Here is a 20,472-nt window from a genome sequence, read left to right on the forward strand (position 1 = left end):
TAATCTCAAGGCTGCAAAAGTAGGGAAGTCAACATCTAGCTCATCTAGCCCTTGTCTAGGCTGTCTGAAGAAGTACTCATAAATATCGTCAGGTGAGATATCAAAAGGTGGAAGTAAAGGATCTGGTAAGTCAGGAAATATCGAAGAGACATTACCGGTACTCCTCCGACAATCGAGATACTCAAAAAAGGATGAGACACTGAAATCAAGAGTCCGCTTAGCAACTCTTGTTTTATAACCTAGATCATTAGTCTGATAAAGGTTATTATAGAACTCAGAGACCAAGTCATAGTTGATATCCCGTTCCAAGTAGACTAGTGAATCGAGTTTGTAGTAGGCTATGACTTCTGACACTTGTGGGCAAAATTCGTCCATGAATTTTCGATCCACGGACCTACAAGGGAGTAATTTGAATGTTCTTTGGTTGAAGGCATCCTCATAATGTTGGTTTGGAAATCTAGCCGAGACAGATGGTTGAGGTCGGGAAGTAGCCCTAGGGTTCGATTTCTCAGGTGACTTAGATTTAGAGGTCCCTTCACCCACTACTTTCTTTCTAAGAGTTAACAATGTGGTAAAATGGGGCAATGAGTGAGCACCGGAGCCACCAACAATCAAGAACCGTGACAAAGGAAGATTCAGATTCAGTGAGAAATGAAAACAAAATGCAAGTTCTAGAGAAGTTAGAAGTTACCTTGGTGCCATTGAATTTTAGGCTAGGACTTCCGAGCTAGAGCTTCGGCTAGGGTTCGGCTAGTGGTCCGCGTGCAACGAGAAGAGAAGGAGTGAGGTGAGGGAAGAAGTCGGCTAGGGTTCCGCGTGAAAAAGGAAAAGAAGAGATCGGGATGTTTTTAATGGTTTACTGATGGGTAAACAGTGATGAAATGATCGGACGGCTGTCCGAACAGGAGCAATCCTGACCGATCAGGGAACGTCCTGATCGGTCAGGGATCGTCCTGATCGGTCGTGGGGACCGATCAGGGAGCTTCCTGATCGGTCCCTGGACCGATCAGATGTGGATCAGTAGGGTCGATGTGTGCCGGTGTCTCCTGATCGATCCCTGGATCGATCAGTGAACCTTCTGTGGTCAGGAATGTCCTGATCGGTCGTGGAGACCGATCAGGTATCGTCAAATCTCCTGATCGGTCGTGGAGACCGATCAGGCATCATCCTGATCGGTCCCTGGACCGATCAGTGTCTGATATAATTTTCAGTAACTGAAATTATGAGCCGTGAAATTATGAGCCGTTATCTATCGAGAATTCTGAAAAGTTCAGAACTCAAGAATTCAGAATCTCCCAAATTCATAACCTAGAATCTAAGAATCAACACCCACAAGTATATTAAAAAAAAATAAGCTCTTATGGTCTGAGCTTGTTTAGGGCCAGAAAGTTTCAGACTTTAAAACCAAAAACTCAGACATTTGGAATCTTAGGATTCCAATCTCAGAAAACCTTATAAAACTATTACCTAAGGTGAACCAAGGTATTAATTAAGACTTAGGATTGCTATGATCAGTTTCAAGTTTGTCAAAATATATCCAAGTTGCTATTATTTCCTTTAACAACCCATCTTATTATCAATCAATCAAAGTCATGAAATGAATCAACCAACAATATCAATCAACACATCAGCCATCAACCATAATTAGATAATTTCTAGGCAAAAGTCCAACCAAGATTCCTTGGTTGGAATATATGAGTAAGATCTAGGAACCAAATACACATGAATTATGTAATGGTCTTCCCCATACTCAATTTATGTCTCTTCAACCTAATTATTCAAGAGATGCATGATACATTTTGAATAATTTGGTTGATCCTAGCATCTCACCCCATTTCTAGCAAACAAAAATATTTTGTTAAACTTTATAGTTTGTGTGAGATGTTCCCAAGTTGCCCAAGTTATTATCCCAATTACTCTTGTCATTTTACTAGTCCTTATTGATCATGGTGAAGTTCTAATGACCTAAGGAGCCAAACACATTCCCAACTCCCTCCTTAAATGACTAAATTCATTCTCCGGAAGGGGTTTGGTGAAAATATCAGCTATGTTTGACTTTGACTCAACATATGTGAGTGCAATGTCTCCCCTAGCTACGCGATCTCTTATGAAGTGATGACGCACTTCAATGTGTTTGGTCCTCGAATGATGGACTGGATTTTTAGTTAGGTTGATCGTGCTAATATTGTCACATAGCACTTGTACACCCTTATAAGAAAGTCCATAATCCTCTAGGGTGTGTGTCATCCACAACAACTGTGATACACTCTCTCCCATGGCAATATATTCGGCCTCGGTCGTGGAGAGAGCAACACAATGTTGCTTCCGACTTGACCAACTAACTAAAGATGAACCTAAAAATTGGCAGCCCCCACTAGTACTTTTCCGATCCAATTTGCACCCAGCATAATCGGAGTCGGTATAACCTATCAAGTCAAAAGACTCAGTACGTGGGTACCAAAGACCTACTCTAATTGTGCCTTTAAGGTATCTCAGAATTCTCTTAACTGCAATTAAGTGAGATTCCTTGGCACAGACTTGATACCTAGCGCAAATGCCCACAGCAAAGAGTATGTCCGGTCGACTAGCTGTGAGATATAGAAGACTACCAATCATGCTTCTATATTGCGTTAGATCAATTGGTTTTCCACTCTCATCATTGTCAAGGCGAGTGTTTGTCGCCATTGGAGTGGACACTTCCTTAGAGTCACTCATATTGAATTTTCTAAGCATCTCTTGAGTGTATTTTGTCTGATGGACATAAATTCCATCTCGAGTTTGTTTGATTTCAAGTCCGAGGAAGAATGTCAATTCTCCTACTAGACTTATCTCAAACTCACTTTCCATGTGAGAAATGAATTCATTCAAATAGCCCTTGTTATTTGAGCCACAAATTATGTCATCGACATATACTTGGGCTACAAAAATGTTTTCACCATCTCTACGCAGAAATAGTGTTGGGTCTATTTGGCCTCTTACAAAACCCTTTTCTAATAGGTAAGTTGACAACCTCTCGTACCATGCTCGAGGTGCTTGTTTAAGCCCATAAAGAGCTTTCTTGAGCTTGTACACGTGGTTTGGAACTTCGGTATTCACAAACCCCGGTGGTTGTTCAACATAGACCTCTTCTTTAATGAAACCATTTAAGAAGGCTGATTTAACATCCATTTGATAGAGCTTGAAACCTCTATGTGCAGCAAAAGCTAGCAATAAACGAATGGACTCTAATCGTGCCACGGGAGCATAAGTCTCATTATAATCGAGGCCTTCGACTTGACTATAGCCCTTGGCTACGAGTCTCGCCTTGTTCCTTACGACTTCTCCCTTTTGGTTTAACTTATTTTTAAAAACCCATTTAGTTCCAATAATGGTGGTCTTCTTAGGTCTAGGAACTAAGTCCCACACTTGGCTCCTTTCAAATTGACCTAACTCATCTTGCATAGCTAAAATCTAATCAGGATCGTGCAATGCCTCATCAACTATTTTTGGTTCAATCTCTGAAATCAATGCGACTTCATTAGACTCATTTCTAAAGAATGACCTAGTCCTAACCCCTTGTTGGATGTCTCCCACAATTTGGTCTTGGGGATGACTAGAGGCTAACCTAGACTGCCTTGGTGTTGGCGGTGCCTCATGAGTGGTCTCACTCGGCACAGGCGAGGACTCAGTATCAGGCAACGGGTCTGCCTGAGTTCTTTGTTGCCCTTGCTCATCATCATCAGAGTCAATTTCGACTCTTTCCATGTTTGGATCATTCAAACCTAGCCTTCTAAGTTCGAATTGAATTTCTTCTACATTCCTTGATTGATTATCAGGGATTTCTTCGAAAGCTACATCCGAGGACTCTTCAATCAATTTAGTCCTCTCATTGTAGACTCGATAGGCTTTGCTGGTAAGAGAGTACCCGACCAGTATCCCTTGATCAGCCTTAGCCGTGAACTTCCCAAGATGATCCTTGGTGTTCAAGATAAACACTTACAACCAAACACCCTAAGATGTTTAATTGTAAGCGGTTTCCCAAACCAAAGTTCATGGGGAGTCTTTCCTAAAAATCTATGTATTAAAACTCGATTTTGCACATAGCAAGCTGTATTCACAGCTTCAGCCCATAAGTAGCTCGGTAGTGAGTACTCATTGAGCATGCTTCGTGCAGCCTCTTGTAGGACTCGGTTCTTTCTCTCCACAACCCCATTTTGCTGTGAGGTCCTTGGAGTAGAGAACTCATGCCTATATCCCTTTTCTTGACAAAACTCTAGAAACCTATGATTTTGAAATTCCCCACCATGATCACTTCTAATGGTTTTAATTGTTGTCGATTTTTCATTTTCAGTTCTTCTACAAAAAGAAATAAAAATATCTATAGTTTGGTCCTTATGTTTCAAGAAGAAAGTTCATGTGTATCTAGTAAAATCATCAACGATTACCAAGCAATATCTACTTCCATTCAATGATATTACACTACTGCAATCAAATAGGTCCATGTGCAATAAATATAAAGCAGTAGATGTACTTACAGTGCTTTTACCTTTATGAACAACTTTTGTTTGCTTACCCTTTTGACATGCATCACATAGTTTGGTCTTGTGGTACTTGATGCTGGGTAAGTCTCGCACTAATCCTTGGTTGGCCAACTTCCGGATGTTCTTCATGTTTACATGTGCCAACCTTCTATGCCATAGCCAAGACTCTTCTTCTTTTGACATGAAACACTTAATCAAAGCATTAGTAGCACTTTTAAACGATACTTGATAAATATTATCAACCCTTGTGCCTACTAGTACCGTGTCAAGTGTGTCAATGTGTTTAACCAAACATTGACTTGAATGAAATTCAATTGTGTAACCCGTATCACACAATTGACTGACACTTAGGATATTAAAAGTCATCCCCTTGACTAGAAGGACATTCTTGATATGGAGACATTTGGATATATGAATGTCTTCAACTCCTACAACCTTAAGGTTACCATTATTACCAAAAGACACATTACCTCTACTTTTGTTTTGAATGGTTGTAAACAGTGATTTGTCCCCGGTCATGTGTTTGGAGCATCCACTATCAACAAACCAAGTTGATAGATGCTCCCCCTCGACCAATGCCTACAAGACACGGAAGATAGAGGTTTTAGGTACCCAAATCTTAGGACCTAATGCTTCTACAACGAAAGACCTAGGAACCCATGCCTTGGTCATACCTTTCCTAGTTCCATGAGCCTTAGAAACATGTAATCTACTATTTTAAGTTCTAGACATTAGAGAAATGAAACTCGACTCCTTGGGTTGATACCCTAGCCCGGCCTTGTTGTAGACTGCCCTTTGGGTATTTAGAATCATGTCTAGAGTCTTAGAGCTAGTTGAGAACTTCTCAAGCATTTTCTTGAGTTTCTCAACCTCACCCTTTAAAGCCTTGTTCTCATCCTCAAGGACTTCTAGATGTAGGTCATCAACCTCATCTTCCCTAAGGGTCCTTAAGGTTTTTACTTCTTCTTTTAACAATTTATTTTCTGTTTTTGACTTTTTAAGCAATGTAGATAAGTGAGTGATAGTCTTATAACACTTTTCTATATGAGAAGAGGTTACCTCTTCATCATCCGACGATGATGAAGCCGCGGTTGAAGCATCGCTCGAATCTCCCTCACTTCCGGAGTCCGAAACCTCCCTTGCCATGAGTGCTAATTGTCGTGTGCTCTTTTCCATCTTCTCTTCTTCCTCCGATGAGCTTGATGAGGACTCATCCCAAGTGGCCTTGAGAGCCTTCTTCTTCTTGACTCTTTCCTCCTTTTTGGCTCGTTCCTCCTTCCTCTTTAATTTCGGACACTCGCTCCGAATGTGTCCTTTCTTGCTACACTCATAACATATAACATTAGATTTATCAAAATTTTGATCATTAGTTTTACCTTTTCCTTTGTATCTTCGGCTTCTTCTCATAATCCTTCTTACGAAGTTCGCCATCTCACTTGATGATGATCCACTTTCATCATCGGATTCAGAGGAAGAGGTGGATGAGGAAATCTCCTTTTCCTTCTTCCTTCTTCCATCCTTGCTCTTTGGTCCTGCAAATAAAGCAATACCCTTCTCTTTTTGACCTTTGTTAGCAAGCTCATGAAGTTCCATCTCACAGAAAAATTCATCTAGTTTAACAATGGAAAGATCCTTGGATACCTTGTAGGCATCTACCATAGATGACCACAAGGCATTCCTAGGAAAAGATTTAAGAGCGTACCTTACAAGATCGCGATTCTCCACTCGTTCGTCCACAGAGTGTAGACCGTTCATGATCTCCTTGAATCTCCCATGAAGTTCACTTACCGTTTCATTGTCCTTCATGGTTAGATTTTAGAGCTGATTCAAGAATAGGTCCCTCTTGGCAATCCGAGAATCTCGAGTTCCCTCTTGGAGCTCGATGAGTTTGTTCCATAGGTCTCTTGCACTCGAGAACGGACCTACCTTGACGAGTTGGTCCTTGGCGATTCCACATTGCAAAGTGACCATAGCCTTGGCATCGGCTTGTGCTTTGCGGAGTTGTTCGGTAGACCACCTTGATGAATCGAGTTCCTTACCTTCTTCATCCTTTGGTGGTGTGAAACCTTCCTTGACTGGGAACCACATGGCAATGTCGGTCTTGAGGTAATACTCCATGCGGCCCTTCCAATATTGAAAATCTGCTCCTTCGAAGTAGGGTGGTCGATTTGTGCTAAAGCCTTCCTTCATAGCCATCCTTGTTTGCTCTTTTGGGTGTTAATCCGAATCAAAGAGAAACTGGCACTGATACCACTTGTTGGGATCTTAGATGGCTAGAGGGGGGTGAATAGCCTCTTTGAAAAATACTAAACACAAATTTCTTCAAGAACTTTGTTAGCACAGCGGAATTAGAAAACTAAAACAACGAGAGAACACAGCACACTAACTCAGAGATTTACGAGGTTCGGGGATAACTTGCCCCTACTCCTCGGCGTGTCCGTAAGGTGGACGATCCCTTGATCTTCAGGTAGATCACACCCCGGAAGCTATCCGGCTAAAGGATTCTCCTTCTTGGTGGAGTAACCTCTCCACAAAGTCTTTAACAGCAGTAAGAAATTAAGCACAAGACTTACAGTAGTGGCTCAAGTGAAATGATCAAAGGAAGCTCACAGCCACAATCAGCGAAGAATAAGCACAAGCAGGAACACAAGAATACAGCCTCTCTTCAAGCACAAAGCACAGTACAACTTGTTTCACACAATCAACCGAGAGCTCTATTCCTTGCTTCCTCGTCTCTCTTCTTATGCCTCTGCTCTTTCGCTGCCGAAACTCTGCGTCGAATCTCTGCTGTAAACACAAGCATTGCCAATCACACTTCCTCCTTAGCTAGTTCTCTGAACTCACACCAATACCATCCTTGGTCTTGCTGGTGTCTTCTGAGCTCCAACCAACCCACAGGAGTCAAGCTGATCGCGAACAGAGATTGCAGTCTGTTAGTATCAGTATCCGTTGATGCTCAATCTTCCCTCATCGCAGTGATACACAGAAGAAAGTAAGCTCTGTCTTATTCCTTTGATGAGGCTTAATTTGAAATTAAGCACTGGAATGGAACCTGCAACCTGCAACACATAAAGCTCACAGCAGAAGTTGATTAGTTCAAATGAATCAGAAACCAGCAGAACCTGACAGTGTGTGCAGACAGTGTGGTGGATCGGTCAGCGGGCCGATCCACACCTTTGAATTGATGTCTGATCGGTCGTGAAGACCGATCAGGGTATGGCCTGATCCGTCTGCAGACCGATCAGGGCTTAATGAGTGCGGTTCCTCGCACTCCTAAGATCGTCACTGATCGGTCCCAAGACCGATCGAGAAGGTCTGGCTGCAGACCGATCAGAGTGCATATGGATCGGTCCACGCACCGATCCCTTTTTCCTTCTCGCGACATCATCTCGATCGGTCTGACCGATCAGATTACTCGATGAGCTCTTGGTGTTTCTGATCGGTCTGACCGATTACTCGATGTGCTCGGTGTTTCTGATCGGTCACCGCACCGATCGGCAAACCTAGTTTCATCGGATCGGTGCACCGATCGGGCAATCAAATCTCCGGATCGGTGCATTGACCGATCCAACGCCTATGTGATACTAGGATTGATCCCGGGAATGAGCTACCGAGCCCTCTCGACTTCGCGTGCCAAGCCAGCTACCGAGCCCTCTCGACCTGGTCCGGAGAACGAGCTACCGAGCCCTCTCCGACTTCGTCCGGAGAACGAGCTACCGAGCCCTCTCTGACCTAGTCCGGAGAATGAGCTACCGAGCCCTCTCCGACTTCGTCCGGTCCAGAGAACGAGCTACCGAGCCCTCTCTGACCATTCAGTGCCAAGTCACCATACTTGGACTTTTCCCGTGCCAAGCTCCCTGCTTGGACTTTTCACCAGATGTCTGGTCAACCTTGACCCATCTGGATTTCCCTTGCCTGGCTTCACTCACCAGGACTTTCCCTCCCAACTGATCAACCTCGATCAGTAGTCATTCTGAGTTTAATTAATATCTGAAACAAACTTAAATCAGTGTCAACATCAAAACAACAGCCAGGTCAGACTGTATCAACATGAAGGACTTGATCCCTGGGTAGCCGAATACTGAGTCCTAGTTGTAGGATAGGTAAGGGAAATCTCGGTGTGTTGTGGAAGCCAGGTGGATAGGTCTGGAGGACTTGATCCCTGGGTAGCCGAATACTGAGTCTTGGTAAGTGAAGCCAAGTGGAGAAAATCCTAGGGGTGGTAACCTTAGGTAACGAGAAGTCTTGGAGGAGTGAACTCCAAGCAGGGTTGATCGGATGGTTTCCGGTCGACCGCGCGCTGTCGACCGGACCAGCGGATCTCGGTAAATCTAGGTTTAGGTTTATCATTGTTTTCTGTATTACTATTATTGCTGTTGGCTAATGTAGTATTGCAGGAAAAGTCTTAGTAGATCAGGCGATCAAACACTGAGCAGGCAAAAGTCCAAACATGTCTGGAGGAGCATGTTTGGCAGGTAAGTTGAGGTAAATAACTGGAGGAGCGACAGTGAGGTCGGGTTCCCAAAGGGAACAACCTAAGGTCGCTGATCCAACTGAAGAAATCGGGAAGGTTTCCAAGTTGAGATCAAGACAGTCCTACTGTCTTTATATTACACATGCATTATATATTACTGTTCTAACCTTTGTGTTGCAGGGATACTTTGCTTAACTCTGTGTTGCAGGTATAGCCGGATCGGTCGACCGAACAGAGAGATCGGTCGACCGAACCAAGTTGACTCAGCACAGATCAGTTATGTCAGCAACGATCAGAAGCAAAAGGAAGCTAAGCTGATCGGTCGACCAAACCCATGGATCGGTCGACCGAACCATCAATATTAAAGGCACAGTAAATGCAGATCACGGCAAATCTCAACGAACAGGGAAGGAGCCTGTTCGGTCGACCGAACAGAGGGATCGGTCGACCGAACCATTGAAGGCCAGTTAGTGCAGAATTTACGATCCAGCGTCAGACTCCAGCTGTGAGTGATTGGAGCTGGTTCGGTCGACCGAACAGAGGGATCGGTCGACCGAACCTTAGTCCACCTATAAATTCAGACTCGAAGACAGAGACTATATAGAACTTTCTGATCACAAGTTACTACTCTGCAAGCGACTCATCTTCAGTGCAAAGCTACGTCATTTGGAAGAACCGACCTACGCTACATCTTCGATTCATTTGTCGGTATACTTGTTTTTTGTTTTATACTTAATTGCTAATAAGATAGTAGGTTTGTTATTATCTTATTCTATTGTACTTGTACGATCTGCTTCTCTCCGAGGAGTTCGGAGAGAAGGATTTTAGTGCTTTGCCCATCGGTGCGGTCAAGGACCGCGGGCCTTCGAGTAGGAGTCGAGCTAGGCTCCGAACGAAGTAAAATATTTGTGTCTCTATTTACTTTCCGCTGTGCACGACTTTGATTTCAAAGAAACGATTAGTTTTAAAAGAACGCGATATTCACCCCTCCTCTATCACGCTACTCGATCCTATCAATTGGTATCAGAGCCAGGTTAGCTCTGAAATTTTTTAACTGATTTTCAAAGCATTTTTAAAACTTTTTTTTTTCTTCAATTTATTTTCTTTTAGAATAATTTTCTTTTAAGCACTACTAATCCCAAGACGAAAGTCTTGGAAATCGGTTTGTTATTTTCTTTCTTGCAAGAATGTTGACATCTTATCAAGAAGGGAGAAGTATCTACGACCCTCCGCTGTACAATCAAGTTTACTTCAATTCCTGGAGGCAAATGATGGAATGCTTCATTGGAAGCAACGATTTCGACAACTGGATCGCACTTAGACAGTTTTCTCAAAACTCAGAAGCAAACACAAGGGTAATAGATATTTTAATTAGTGTTTTGCCTAATAATGTTTTGTGTCAATTACAAGATTACAAGAACGCATTCGAGATGTGGACCAAATTGATCGAGCTTCACGAGACTTCGTCGAGGCTAGAAGATCAAGGCGAAAATGAATTCGAACTTGAATCTGAATCCGGAGTGTTATCCTCAGAACCAGATCTAGACTAAATCAACTTCATCGCACTAGTAGCTGAGGAGGAGGCTGATGGATCTAAACCCGAGCCCGACCAAACACTCGAGCCTGATTTTGAAATGGCAATGGTCAAGGGGGAGAATCCTAATAAGGATTCAAAAGGTAATATTTTAAATTCAAAATTTAAAGACCACATAACATGTTTTAGTTGCAGAGAAAAATGACACTACAAAAATAAATGTCCGATGAGTCGATCTGCACAACCGAAGGCAAAGGAGGAGCCGAAGCCTAGAGTACAGAAAAGGAAGGACCACATCGAATGTTTCAAGTGCAAAAAGACGGGACACTACAAGTTTCAATGTCCGGAGAAAAGACCCAAGGATTCAGGGGGAGCAAATATGGTAAATAAATTTAATTTATACGAAAATTTGCATGTTTTAGACTCTTCTTGTTTGAATTGTGCTAAGAATTTTAAAAATCATGAAAAACCTACATTACTTAACAAAACTAATTTAATTAATAAAACTTTAAATATAACCAAAATTGATCACCCAAACCTTAATCAAAACTCAGATCTAGTTAATCAAAACTTATTTATTCAAGATAATTTGAATTTAAATCAAAATAACAATTATCTAAACTTAACCAACAATAAACAAAATTTAACTAACAATAAGAAATTAAACTATAAATCAAAATTTAGAAAACTAGAAAAACAAAATAATGTTTTGAAAAATAAAATTAATAAATTAGAAAACATTATTAATAATTTTATAAACTCACAAAATCTAGATTTAAATTATAAATCAAAACCAAATTTAAAACAAAACTTTCATTATAATAATGTACCTTTTAATTATGAATAATAAATAAATAATAACAATAATCACTACAAGAAAACAGTAAGATAGCGACGAAATATTAGCGACGAAATAGTCATTTGTAGCAAAAATAGACTATTAGCGGCGGAACGTAATTTCGTCGCAAATTATAATATTAAAAAAATAATTTTTTTACAAGGTCATTATATTTGCGACGAAGTTAGCATAGTCGCCGCTAACAGTTTAGTATTAACGACGAATTATGTTAATCGCCGTTAATATGTAATTATTGTAAGTTGTTAATAAATAAGTATTAGCGACGAATCAGATAATTCGCGGCTAATCATATTTATTAGCGACAAAATTATAACAATTCGCCGCTAATCCTTATTATTTGCGGCAAAATCACAAATTAAAATATCGTCGCTAATACCTAACCTTATCCCCCGAATCGGCATTTCCCCAAATCGTGATATCTTCTTCTCCTCCACATCGCTATCCTCTTCTTCTACTCTGTGCGTTCTCTTCTCCTCCATGCTGTCTTCTTCTCCGCCCGCTTGCTGCTGCTTGTGCGCTCTCTTCTTCTCCTCGGACGCTAGGTTTTAGGGTTTGGCTTTGGGTGCGTGATCTCTTCGTCTCCTCCCACGCCGGTGACTTCCGCTCCGCTAGGAATCTTCTTTCCTGCTCCGCTCCAGTGACTTCTCCTCCTGCTCCGGCGCCGGTGACTTCTCAGCCGCCTTCTTCGAGCCCTCCGTAAGATCGAGGCTTTCTCTCCGTGTTTCCGCACTTGTAGGTGAGTGCCACTGGATTTTACTTTTCGTTCTCCCGTTGTTAGACTCGGTGATTCTGATGTTAGGATGTCCCTAGAGGGTGGTTCCTGATGGATTTATTTGTGTTGAGAAAGTTTGGATCGAAAGGTTGAGTTTGGGAGATGCCCTGGTGTTGTTTGGTTTGGGAGATTCTGGATGAGCTTGCCTCTGGTGTTCTAATTTGTTGTTTTCCTAAACAAAAAAAACAAATTTTATCCGAGATTTGTTTTCCTAAACTATTTGCACTACCTTCAAATAGTTGATCCTAGATCTGCATCTCTTACTCATGGGATTCTTGTTTTGTTTATGGTGGCAGCGCTTGGTGTTCAAGGTATATCTATAGCATGTCTTTAACTTTACTCCCTACTACACTGGTGAAAATGGAACCCATAGCATTACAAGATCTTCTTTAGATTCACTGAATGACTAGAGTGACTATGTTCAAAAAATATTTGTGAGCTTTTCCTCTAAGATAAAAATTGTTTGCTTCTCTTTTTGATTTTATAATCAAATAATGCATGATTTGAAGCTGATTGTTTGGTACAATTGTTAACCGACATTATGACTGCCTAATAAATATCTTTTGTGTCCTTGCACTTGATACACCTATCCCATTAAAACCAAAGAATCAAATGCAACATTCAAATCTCCTACACCTCTAGTGCTTCTGCCTTATGATGCATCATTTATACTATATCTCCCATGTGCAGGAGTGTAAACAAAAAAGAAGACGATATTCCAGTTCCACCCCTGATTAAAAGTGCTGCTCTCGAGGGTATGCTTTTTAACAAATTTCCATTAACTCTGAATTTTCAATGTTCTAATGCTACAAGTTATCAAGGTTACTATATGTATCCAACATTAGTAATCATTTTTCTCATTATTAACACGTTTAAAAGCATATATAGTTTTATGCATGGAACTACATTCAAGCTTTTCGTAATTTTCTTTAGCAGTCATTCCCTATGTGACTCTATGCTCTCAATACTAGCCTACTAGCCAATACTGCATGTCAATACATGTCAATACTAGCCAATACTGCATGTCACTCTATGCTCTCAATTAATATACCATAAAAGCAGTATTTGGGTTTCTTCAATACATGCAGGTAAATCTCATACATGTCCCTCAATAAGGGTAATTACTAGCAGTAACCTCTTTTGGATTCACAGGTGTTTTCCTTGCTGTTTCTTCTAATAATCGTTACCAGTTATATGATCTTGTTAGAAGTGTGCTTGTCTTGTTTTTCATTTTCCGAAATTATCTTACTCTTAAATTTTGAATCAAAGATAATGAATATCTCTTAAGTACTATCTGATTGGCTACTTTTACAATGCAATATAAAGCAGCTAAATGTTACATATATAATTCCGCACATTTGTTGTCATTTCTTACTACATTGAGTTTGGTAAATTTACATTCAGTAAATTCACAATCACATTATATGCATTATACGCATATAATGGAAATTTTATGGATATAACTGGAGGATATAATGGAAATTTTAAATAACCATTGAAACCTATACACATTATACGCAATCCCTTCCCATCCTCAGTTTTTTGTTCCTGTAGCTCTCGCTTATAGTAAGAGTACATATCAAGCATCAAAATAACTTCAACATGCTATAACCAAATTCATGTTTCCAGTTGAGATATGTATTTATTTTGAAGAACAAGAGATATGTACTTATTTTGCCTCGATGGATCATGTTTAACCAAATTACTCTTGAACTTCTCTTGGAAGCTATGTAGTTGATAATTTTTTAGTTATTTTGATGTCATTAATTAATTTAAGTTATTTAATGTAAGTTGCTTATTAATTTCATTGAAATTTATCATCAAACTTATTTATTAGAGTTATTTATTAAATAATATGTTTTTTTATATGTTTAACCAGGTTTTATAAATATGGATAAAAGTTGGATAATGCTTGAGAATCGGATTAGCCCTGAATATATAAATGGGTTAAATCAGTTTTTAAAGGTGGCAGAGAATTATATGATAAATTTAAATTTATCTAATATTCGTTGTCCATGTCGAAGGTGTGGTAATTTATTTAAATATGAGTTGGATTATGTTCGAGGACATCTTTATAGGTGGGGATTTGACAAATTATACAAAGTCTGGAATTTTCATGGTGAGGCTTCTACATCATCTGTTAATATAAATATTGTTAATGAAGAGGGACTTGATTGTGATTTTGAAGAAGATGATTTTCAAGACATGTTCACTGATTTAAGAAATGCAGAAAATATCAATACCATTGGGCCTCAATTAGATGATATTAATGAAAACATGAATGCAGAAAATATTAGAGGAAGTTATAGCTCAATGTTTGAAGAAGCACAAAAAGAGTTATATCACACTTGTACTAATTTTTCTGTATTCAGTTTTTTGGTTAAGTTAATGCATGTGAAGGTGTTAAATGGCTGGAGCAATAAATCTTTAGATATGTTACTCCAGTTATTGCAAGAGGCATTTCCCAAACCGAATGCGATTCCAAACTCTCATTATGAAGCAAAGAAAATGCTAAAAGAGTTAGGATTGACATATGAGAAGATACATGCATGTAAGAATGATTGTATATTATTTTGGGGTGAGCATGAGAATAAGGATACATGTCCGGTGTGCAAGGAGCCTAGATACAAGTATGATGGGATGAATAAGAAAAAGAATGCTCAGAAAATTCTTCGATATTTTCCTTTGAAGCCCAGACTTAAGCGGTTGTTTATTACGAAACATACAGCAAAAGATATGAGATGGCATAAAGAAAAACGGGTTGAAACAGATGGTGTATTAAGGCATCCAGCAGATAGTGAATCATGGAAAGAATTTGACACATCACATGAAATATTTGCTAGTGATCCACGAAATATTCGCTTAGGGTTGGCTACAGATGGTTTTAATCCATTTGGAAATATGTCAAATGCTTATAGTATGTGGCCTGTTATACTTGTGAATTATAATTTGCCACCATGGAAAATGATGAAGCCATCATATTTGATTATGTCTCTTTTAATTCCTGGGCCTAAATCACCTGGGAAAGAGATAGATGTATACTTACGACCTTTGATCAACGAACTGAAGGAGCTATGGGATGATGGGGTGGAAGCATATGATGCATCGGCTGAACAAGTATTTCGATTGCATGCTGCTGTGATGTGGACTATTCATGACTTTCCAGCATATGGAACAATATCCGGATGGAGCACAAAGGGTTATAAAGCATGTCCAGTATGTGCAGTTGAAACTAAATCTCAAAGATTACGGAGTAAAATATGTTATACATGCCACCGTCGATTCTTGAATGTACATCACCCATGGCGTAGAAATAAGAATTTCAATGGAAAGGTTGAACAAGAAGGACCACCACGAAGATTTAGTGGTTATGAGATTTTAGCACAATTAGATACATTACCTCGGGTGACATTTAGTAAGCATCCTACATTAAGTAAAAACGACAACGATCTTTGGATGAATCAAATTGGGTAAAGAAGTCTATATTTTTTGAGTTAAAGTATTGGCCAGATTTAAAGTTGAGACACAACTTAGATGTGATGCACATTGAAAAAAACATTTGTGATGCTTTGGTTGGCACATTATTCAATATAGATGGAAAGTCAAAGGATACATTTAAAGCAAGGTTAGACTTGCAAGATATGGGGATTAGAAGTGAATTGCATTTAAAGAAAGTTGGAGACAAGTTCAGTAAACCATATGCAAGTTACACGTTGACATTGGAAGAAAGACGTGCATTTTGTCAATTTTTAAAATCCGTGAAGTTTCCTGATGGATATGCTGCTAATATATCTAGAAATGTGAATGTAGATGATGGAAAGTTACATGGACTAAAATCACATGATTGTCATGTCTTGTTGCAAAGAATACTTCCAGCTGCTGTACGTAAATTCTTCCCAAAAGATATATGTGGCACACTAATTGAGTTATGTGATTTTTTCAAAAAGATAACTGCAAGATCTTTACACGTAGCGGATTTATATAAAATGGAGGAGGAAATAGTTTTCATATTGTGCAAGATGGAAAGAATATTTCCTCCAGCATTTTTTGATATTATGGTTCATTTGGCAGTTCATTTACCCCGTGAAGCCATGTTAGCTGGACCTGTTTCGTCACGATGGATGTATCCCTTTGAACGATATTTAGGCAGACTAAAAAAATATGTTCAGAATAAAGCAAGACCTGAAGGATCTATTGCAGAGGGGTATATTATAAATGAGGCATTGACTTTCAGTTCTTTATATATGAGTCAAATTGAGACAAGATTTAGTAGGCCAGAACGAAACAAAGATGTTCAACCAGTAGCATGCAATTTAAGTGTTTTCTCACAACAAGCAAGAGTGTTTGGCAACCAACATAATCTGAAATTACCTTTGGCTTTGTATAAGAAAGCACATTGGTATATTCTCAACAATTGTAAAGAAGTTGACCAATATAGAAAGTAAGTTTTTACATTATGTAATTTTATTGTTTATATTTCGTTATAAAATTTTAACTTAAATATTTATTTATGCAGTGAACATCTACAACTTCTGTCACATAAAGTTCATTCAAATCAACTTCTCCAATATCATGAGAGAGATTTTCCACAATGGTTTAGGGAAAGAATGATAAAGTTAAAGAATTTAACAAATTCAGAAATCACAAACGAGTTGTATTATTTAGCAATGGGACCTGATGTTGAAGTTCAGCTCTATGATGCCTGCATTGTAAATGGTATTCGATATCATACAAGGTCTCGTGATTCTCGTAGAACTACTCAGAATAGTGGGGTTAGCGTACCATCATCTGATGATGGTGACAATTTGGATTTTTTTGGAGTGTTAAAGGATGTTGTTCAACTATTTTACTCTTTCAAGTATAAAGTACAATTATTCTGGTGTGAATGGTTCCAATGTAATCCAAAAAAAAAATCAATGGTTGAAGAGTTTGGTCTCTTATGTATTGACACTTCTAAAACATGGTACACTGATGACCCATTCATTTTGGCCAACCAAGCAAATCAAGTTTATTATTTAAATGATATAAAGCGTGGAGGTCATTGGAAGGTAGTACAAAAGGTTCAACATCGAGAAATATACGAAGTAACTGAAATTGATGAAGTATCTGAAGAAATTGAATCCGGAAATAATTTCAATATTGAGACTAACCAAGAAATTTCTTCTAATGAAGCAACTTCAGTAGTTGGTGACGACTTAGAGATAGCCCAACTTTGTAGATTAGATGTTGAGGATCAACATATAAATATGTCAAATGTACAAGTTGAGCCAACTAGGGATGCTCAAAGTTTTCTTAATGATGAAGATGAAGATACTGAAATTGATAGTGAAGCAGATGATCAAATATCTCTTTCAGATGATGATAGTGATTAATTTTTATTTACATGGTATGTATGTTTTACTTCATTTTTAATTCATTTATATAAGATAATGTTAAAGAATTGGAGATACATATATATGTTGATGGATATTTGTTTGTTGATTTATACATGATGATTATGTGACAGTCATGCCGCCCAAGAGGATTGAGCATCTACCAGTTATGCAAACATCGACTGATGGTAGTTCTTCTAGTAATGGTTAGTTGTTTTATATTTAAATTACTAAATTTTTGTTTGTGTATTTAATTTATTAATTGTTAACACTTTTGCATCTACAGGCCTACCACTACGTAGGGAGACACGTGGCACACATTCTGATCGGCTGCGACGCCAGATCTCTGCCCAGGGTAGATTACCTATTACTTTTCGTCAAAGCGATGGACATCCAATTGGCCCAAACGCAGCTTCATTTATGACCGAGTTAGGTCTCTCGGTAAAGAAGTTTGCTCCCTTACAAGTTAAGAGCTGGAAGCATGTTCCTGCTGATAACAAAAGGATGATATATGATCGATTATCAGTAAGTACAAGTAATTTAACATATTTATAACCACTCCTTTATTACTAACCATATGCGAAATAAATTTATTTTTTTCAGGCTGCTTTTGATATCAATTTTCAGGAGGGTGCATCGTCAGTCATAAAAGAGACTGACCGACTAATGAGTTCACGGTATAGAGATAATAGAACCAAAATGCATAACCATTATAAGAAGCTATCACACCTGCCTCCTGCTGAGCGCCGACAACATATTCCGATCGAGTTTTGTGAGACTCAAGATGATTGGGACTATATGTGTGCTTTGTTTGAATCTGAGTCATTTCAGGTAACTCATTCTATAATAAATGTCTTTTTTATATAAAAATTTAATTATTTTGTCTATAACTTTTATTTTATTTGTACGAAATTTTATGTTGTAGAAACGATCTACCATAAATGCTGAAAATCGAGGGAAACTCCCATATAACCATCGCGGAGGTTCTAAATCATTCATTCAATATAGTTACGATGGTGTAAGTACTACTTTTATAGTTTTCATATATTATTTGTGATTAAAAATTAACAATTTTTTTTCAGACCGATCAGTTACAAAGAAAAGATCGGATTACTGTTTTTAATGAAACTCATTATAGCTCGTCAAAAGGATGGATTGATGAGACGGCCAAAACTGCATATGTATGTTATGTCCATATTTAGTGAATATGTTCTTAACTGTGTATAATTATGTTTTATGATATTTTTAACATGTTTATTTTTTCTAGGATGATATGGTGAGACTACGTGATGAGTGTATTCAAACACAAAATCCAGAAGAGGTCATCAATGTAGTTGAAATTGCAGATACAGTTTGTGATCAGGTCCGTGATACTCGTTCTTATGCATTCCTGCCATACTAAAATTTGTATTCACATACTAAACCTGTAGATACAGTCGTATTCAGCCTTCCCTAGAGAATCTGATATCTAGCATCACAAAATCAATGACTAATTACATTTCGGTCACTTTGAAAATCTACATCAGCTCATTTTTTTCTGCTTTATCTCATTACTAAACTATGCTCTAATACATTTGCAATGTTTGATCGACTTTCATACTTAATAATTGATATAAAAGAATATTGCAGACACGAACTTGCTAATTGTAGTTAGTATAATGATAGTGATATCAAGGATGCTTGCTATAATTTTACTCTCTTATCCTATCACATTTTTTGGTAAAGTTGCATTCATGTTCTAATATTATATTGCTCATACTTGGATACCAGTAGCAAATTTGGAGATACCTGCTCAGACTTGGATACCTGCTCTAGATACACTTAAGTTTTTATCTTTCCAGCCAACAAAAGCCTAATATGATTTCCACTACAAGTCCACGAAGCAAATTCATGACAATTTGAGAGTAAATTTACAAGTATATTTTGCAGCTTTATTACTTACATGTTGGAGACTTAACGATGCAGGTATTACTTCATGCTTTATTACTTCATGCTTTATTACTTATATTACTTTATTACTTAAGTTTTATTACTTGATGCTTTATTACTTAAGTTTTATTACTTCATGCTTTATTACTTATATTTTTCACAAATTTCACCCTCATTTTTACAGTGTTCATTGATAGAAAGGAATAGTGAATGATAATAGCAGTTTTTTTCTAGTCACTGTACCGTTGTCACTTTTCGCCATAGATAATAGAAGTTTTCTGGGCAAACACAGTTTCCATACTTATTCCTTAATAACTAGCTTAAATGAGAGATTCACAATTACTATTTATTAAACAGTCATGTGCTATTTTTAAATATGTTGAAACTTGTATTAGGTCCTCGGTACTCGTTCGGGATACATTAGAGGACTTGGAAGTGGGCCAAAGCCAGTTAGGTCAACTTCTTCAGATGCCACCTCCTCAATCAGATCAACTAACACCGCATTACGTGAAAAGCTTGAATCCACTCAAGAAGAGTTAGCAAACACCAAAGTTCAATTAGCAAGCACCCAAGATGAGTTAGCATCAATGAAATCAAGACAAGATAAGTTTGAACAAATTCTTAACCGATTGGCACCTGGAGCATTAGATTCCTTGATCCATGATTCATCTTCGGTTCCACCTCCTCCTACTCATTCTTAGACTTTGATGTTGTGGATTTTGGATATGAACATGATGTTGCGAAGTTTATTTCTTGTAGATTATGATGTTGTGGATTTCTGGATGTGAACTTAATGTTTTGAACTTGTTACTTGTTTTTACTTTATTTGGATTGTTACTTGTGTACTTAATTTGTTGTGTTACTTGATGTTAGACATTGATGTTGAGTACTTGCATCTCTTGTTTGTGAATGTTACTAGATTTGTGAACTTATACTTTGATGAAGTATTAGTTGTTTGTGAGTTTATTTGTGAATTTGTTGTTAGAGTTAGTATTTGTATAAGTTTGTGAAT

At 38.4% G+C, this 20,472-nt stretch overlaps 3 protein-coding genes across 3 annotated transcripts in view; all 3 read left to right on the forward strand.

Annotated features, from left to right (window-relative positions):
* LOC121975117 (protein NO VEIN) overlaps positions 1-12,920 on the forward strand; it is a 62,250-nt gene extending 49,330 nt beyond the window's left edge. The window contains exon 14 of the mRNA XM_042526527.1: positions 12,850-12,920. The gene's annotated coding sequence lies outside the window, so the exon portion shown is untranslated. The remainder of the gene's footprint in view (positions 1-12,849) is intronic.
* A 1,254-nt stretch (positions 12,921-14,174) lies between these two features.
* On the forward strand, positions 14,175-15,633 carry LOC121978296. Its single transcript, XM_042530661.1, has 2 exons — positions 14,175-14,188; positions 14,238-15,633. The coding sequence occupies exons 1-2, from the start codon at positions 14,175-14,177 to the stop codon at positions 15,631-15,633; spliced, it is 1,410 nt and encodes a 469-aa protein (XP_042386595.1).
* Positions 15,634-19,423: 3,790 nt separating this feature from the next.
* On the forward strand, positions 19,424-20,218 carry LOC121975118. The gene is made up of 2 exons (XM_042526529.1): positions 19,424-19,496; positions 19,856-20,218. The coding sequence occupies exons 1-2, from the start codon at positions 19,491-19,493 to the stop codon at positions 20,159-20,161; spliced, it is 312 nt and encodes a 103-aa protein (XP_042382463.1). The 5' UTR covers positions 19,424-19,490; the 3' UTR covers positions 20,162-20,218.
* Positions 20,219-20,472: the final 254 nt, after the last annotated feature.

Source organism: Zingiber officinale, chromosome 4B (assembly GCF_018446385.1).
Source record: "Zingiber officinale cultivar Zhangliang chromosome 4B, Zo_v1.1, whole genome shotgun sequence".
Classification (NCBI taxonomy): Eukaryota; Viridiplantae; Streptophyta; class Magnoliopsida; order Zingiberales; family Zingiberaceae; genus Zingiber; species Zingiber officinale.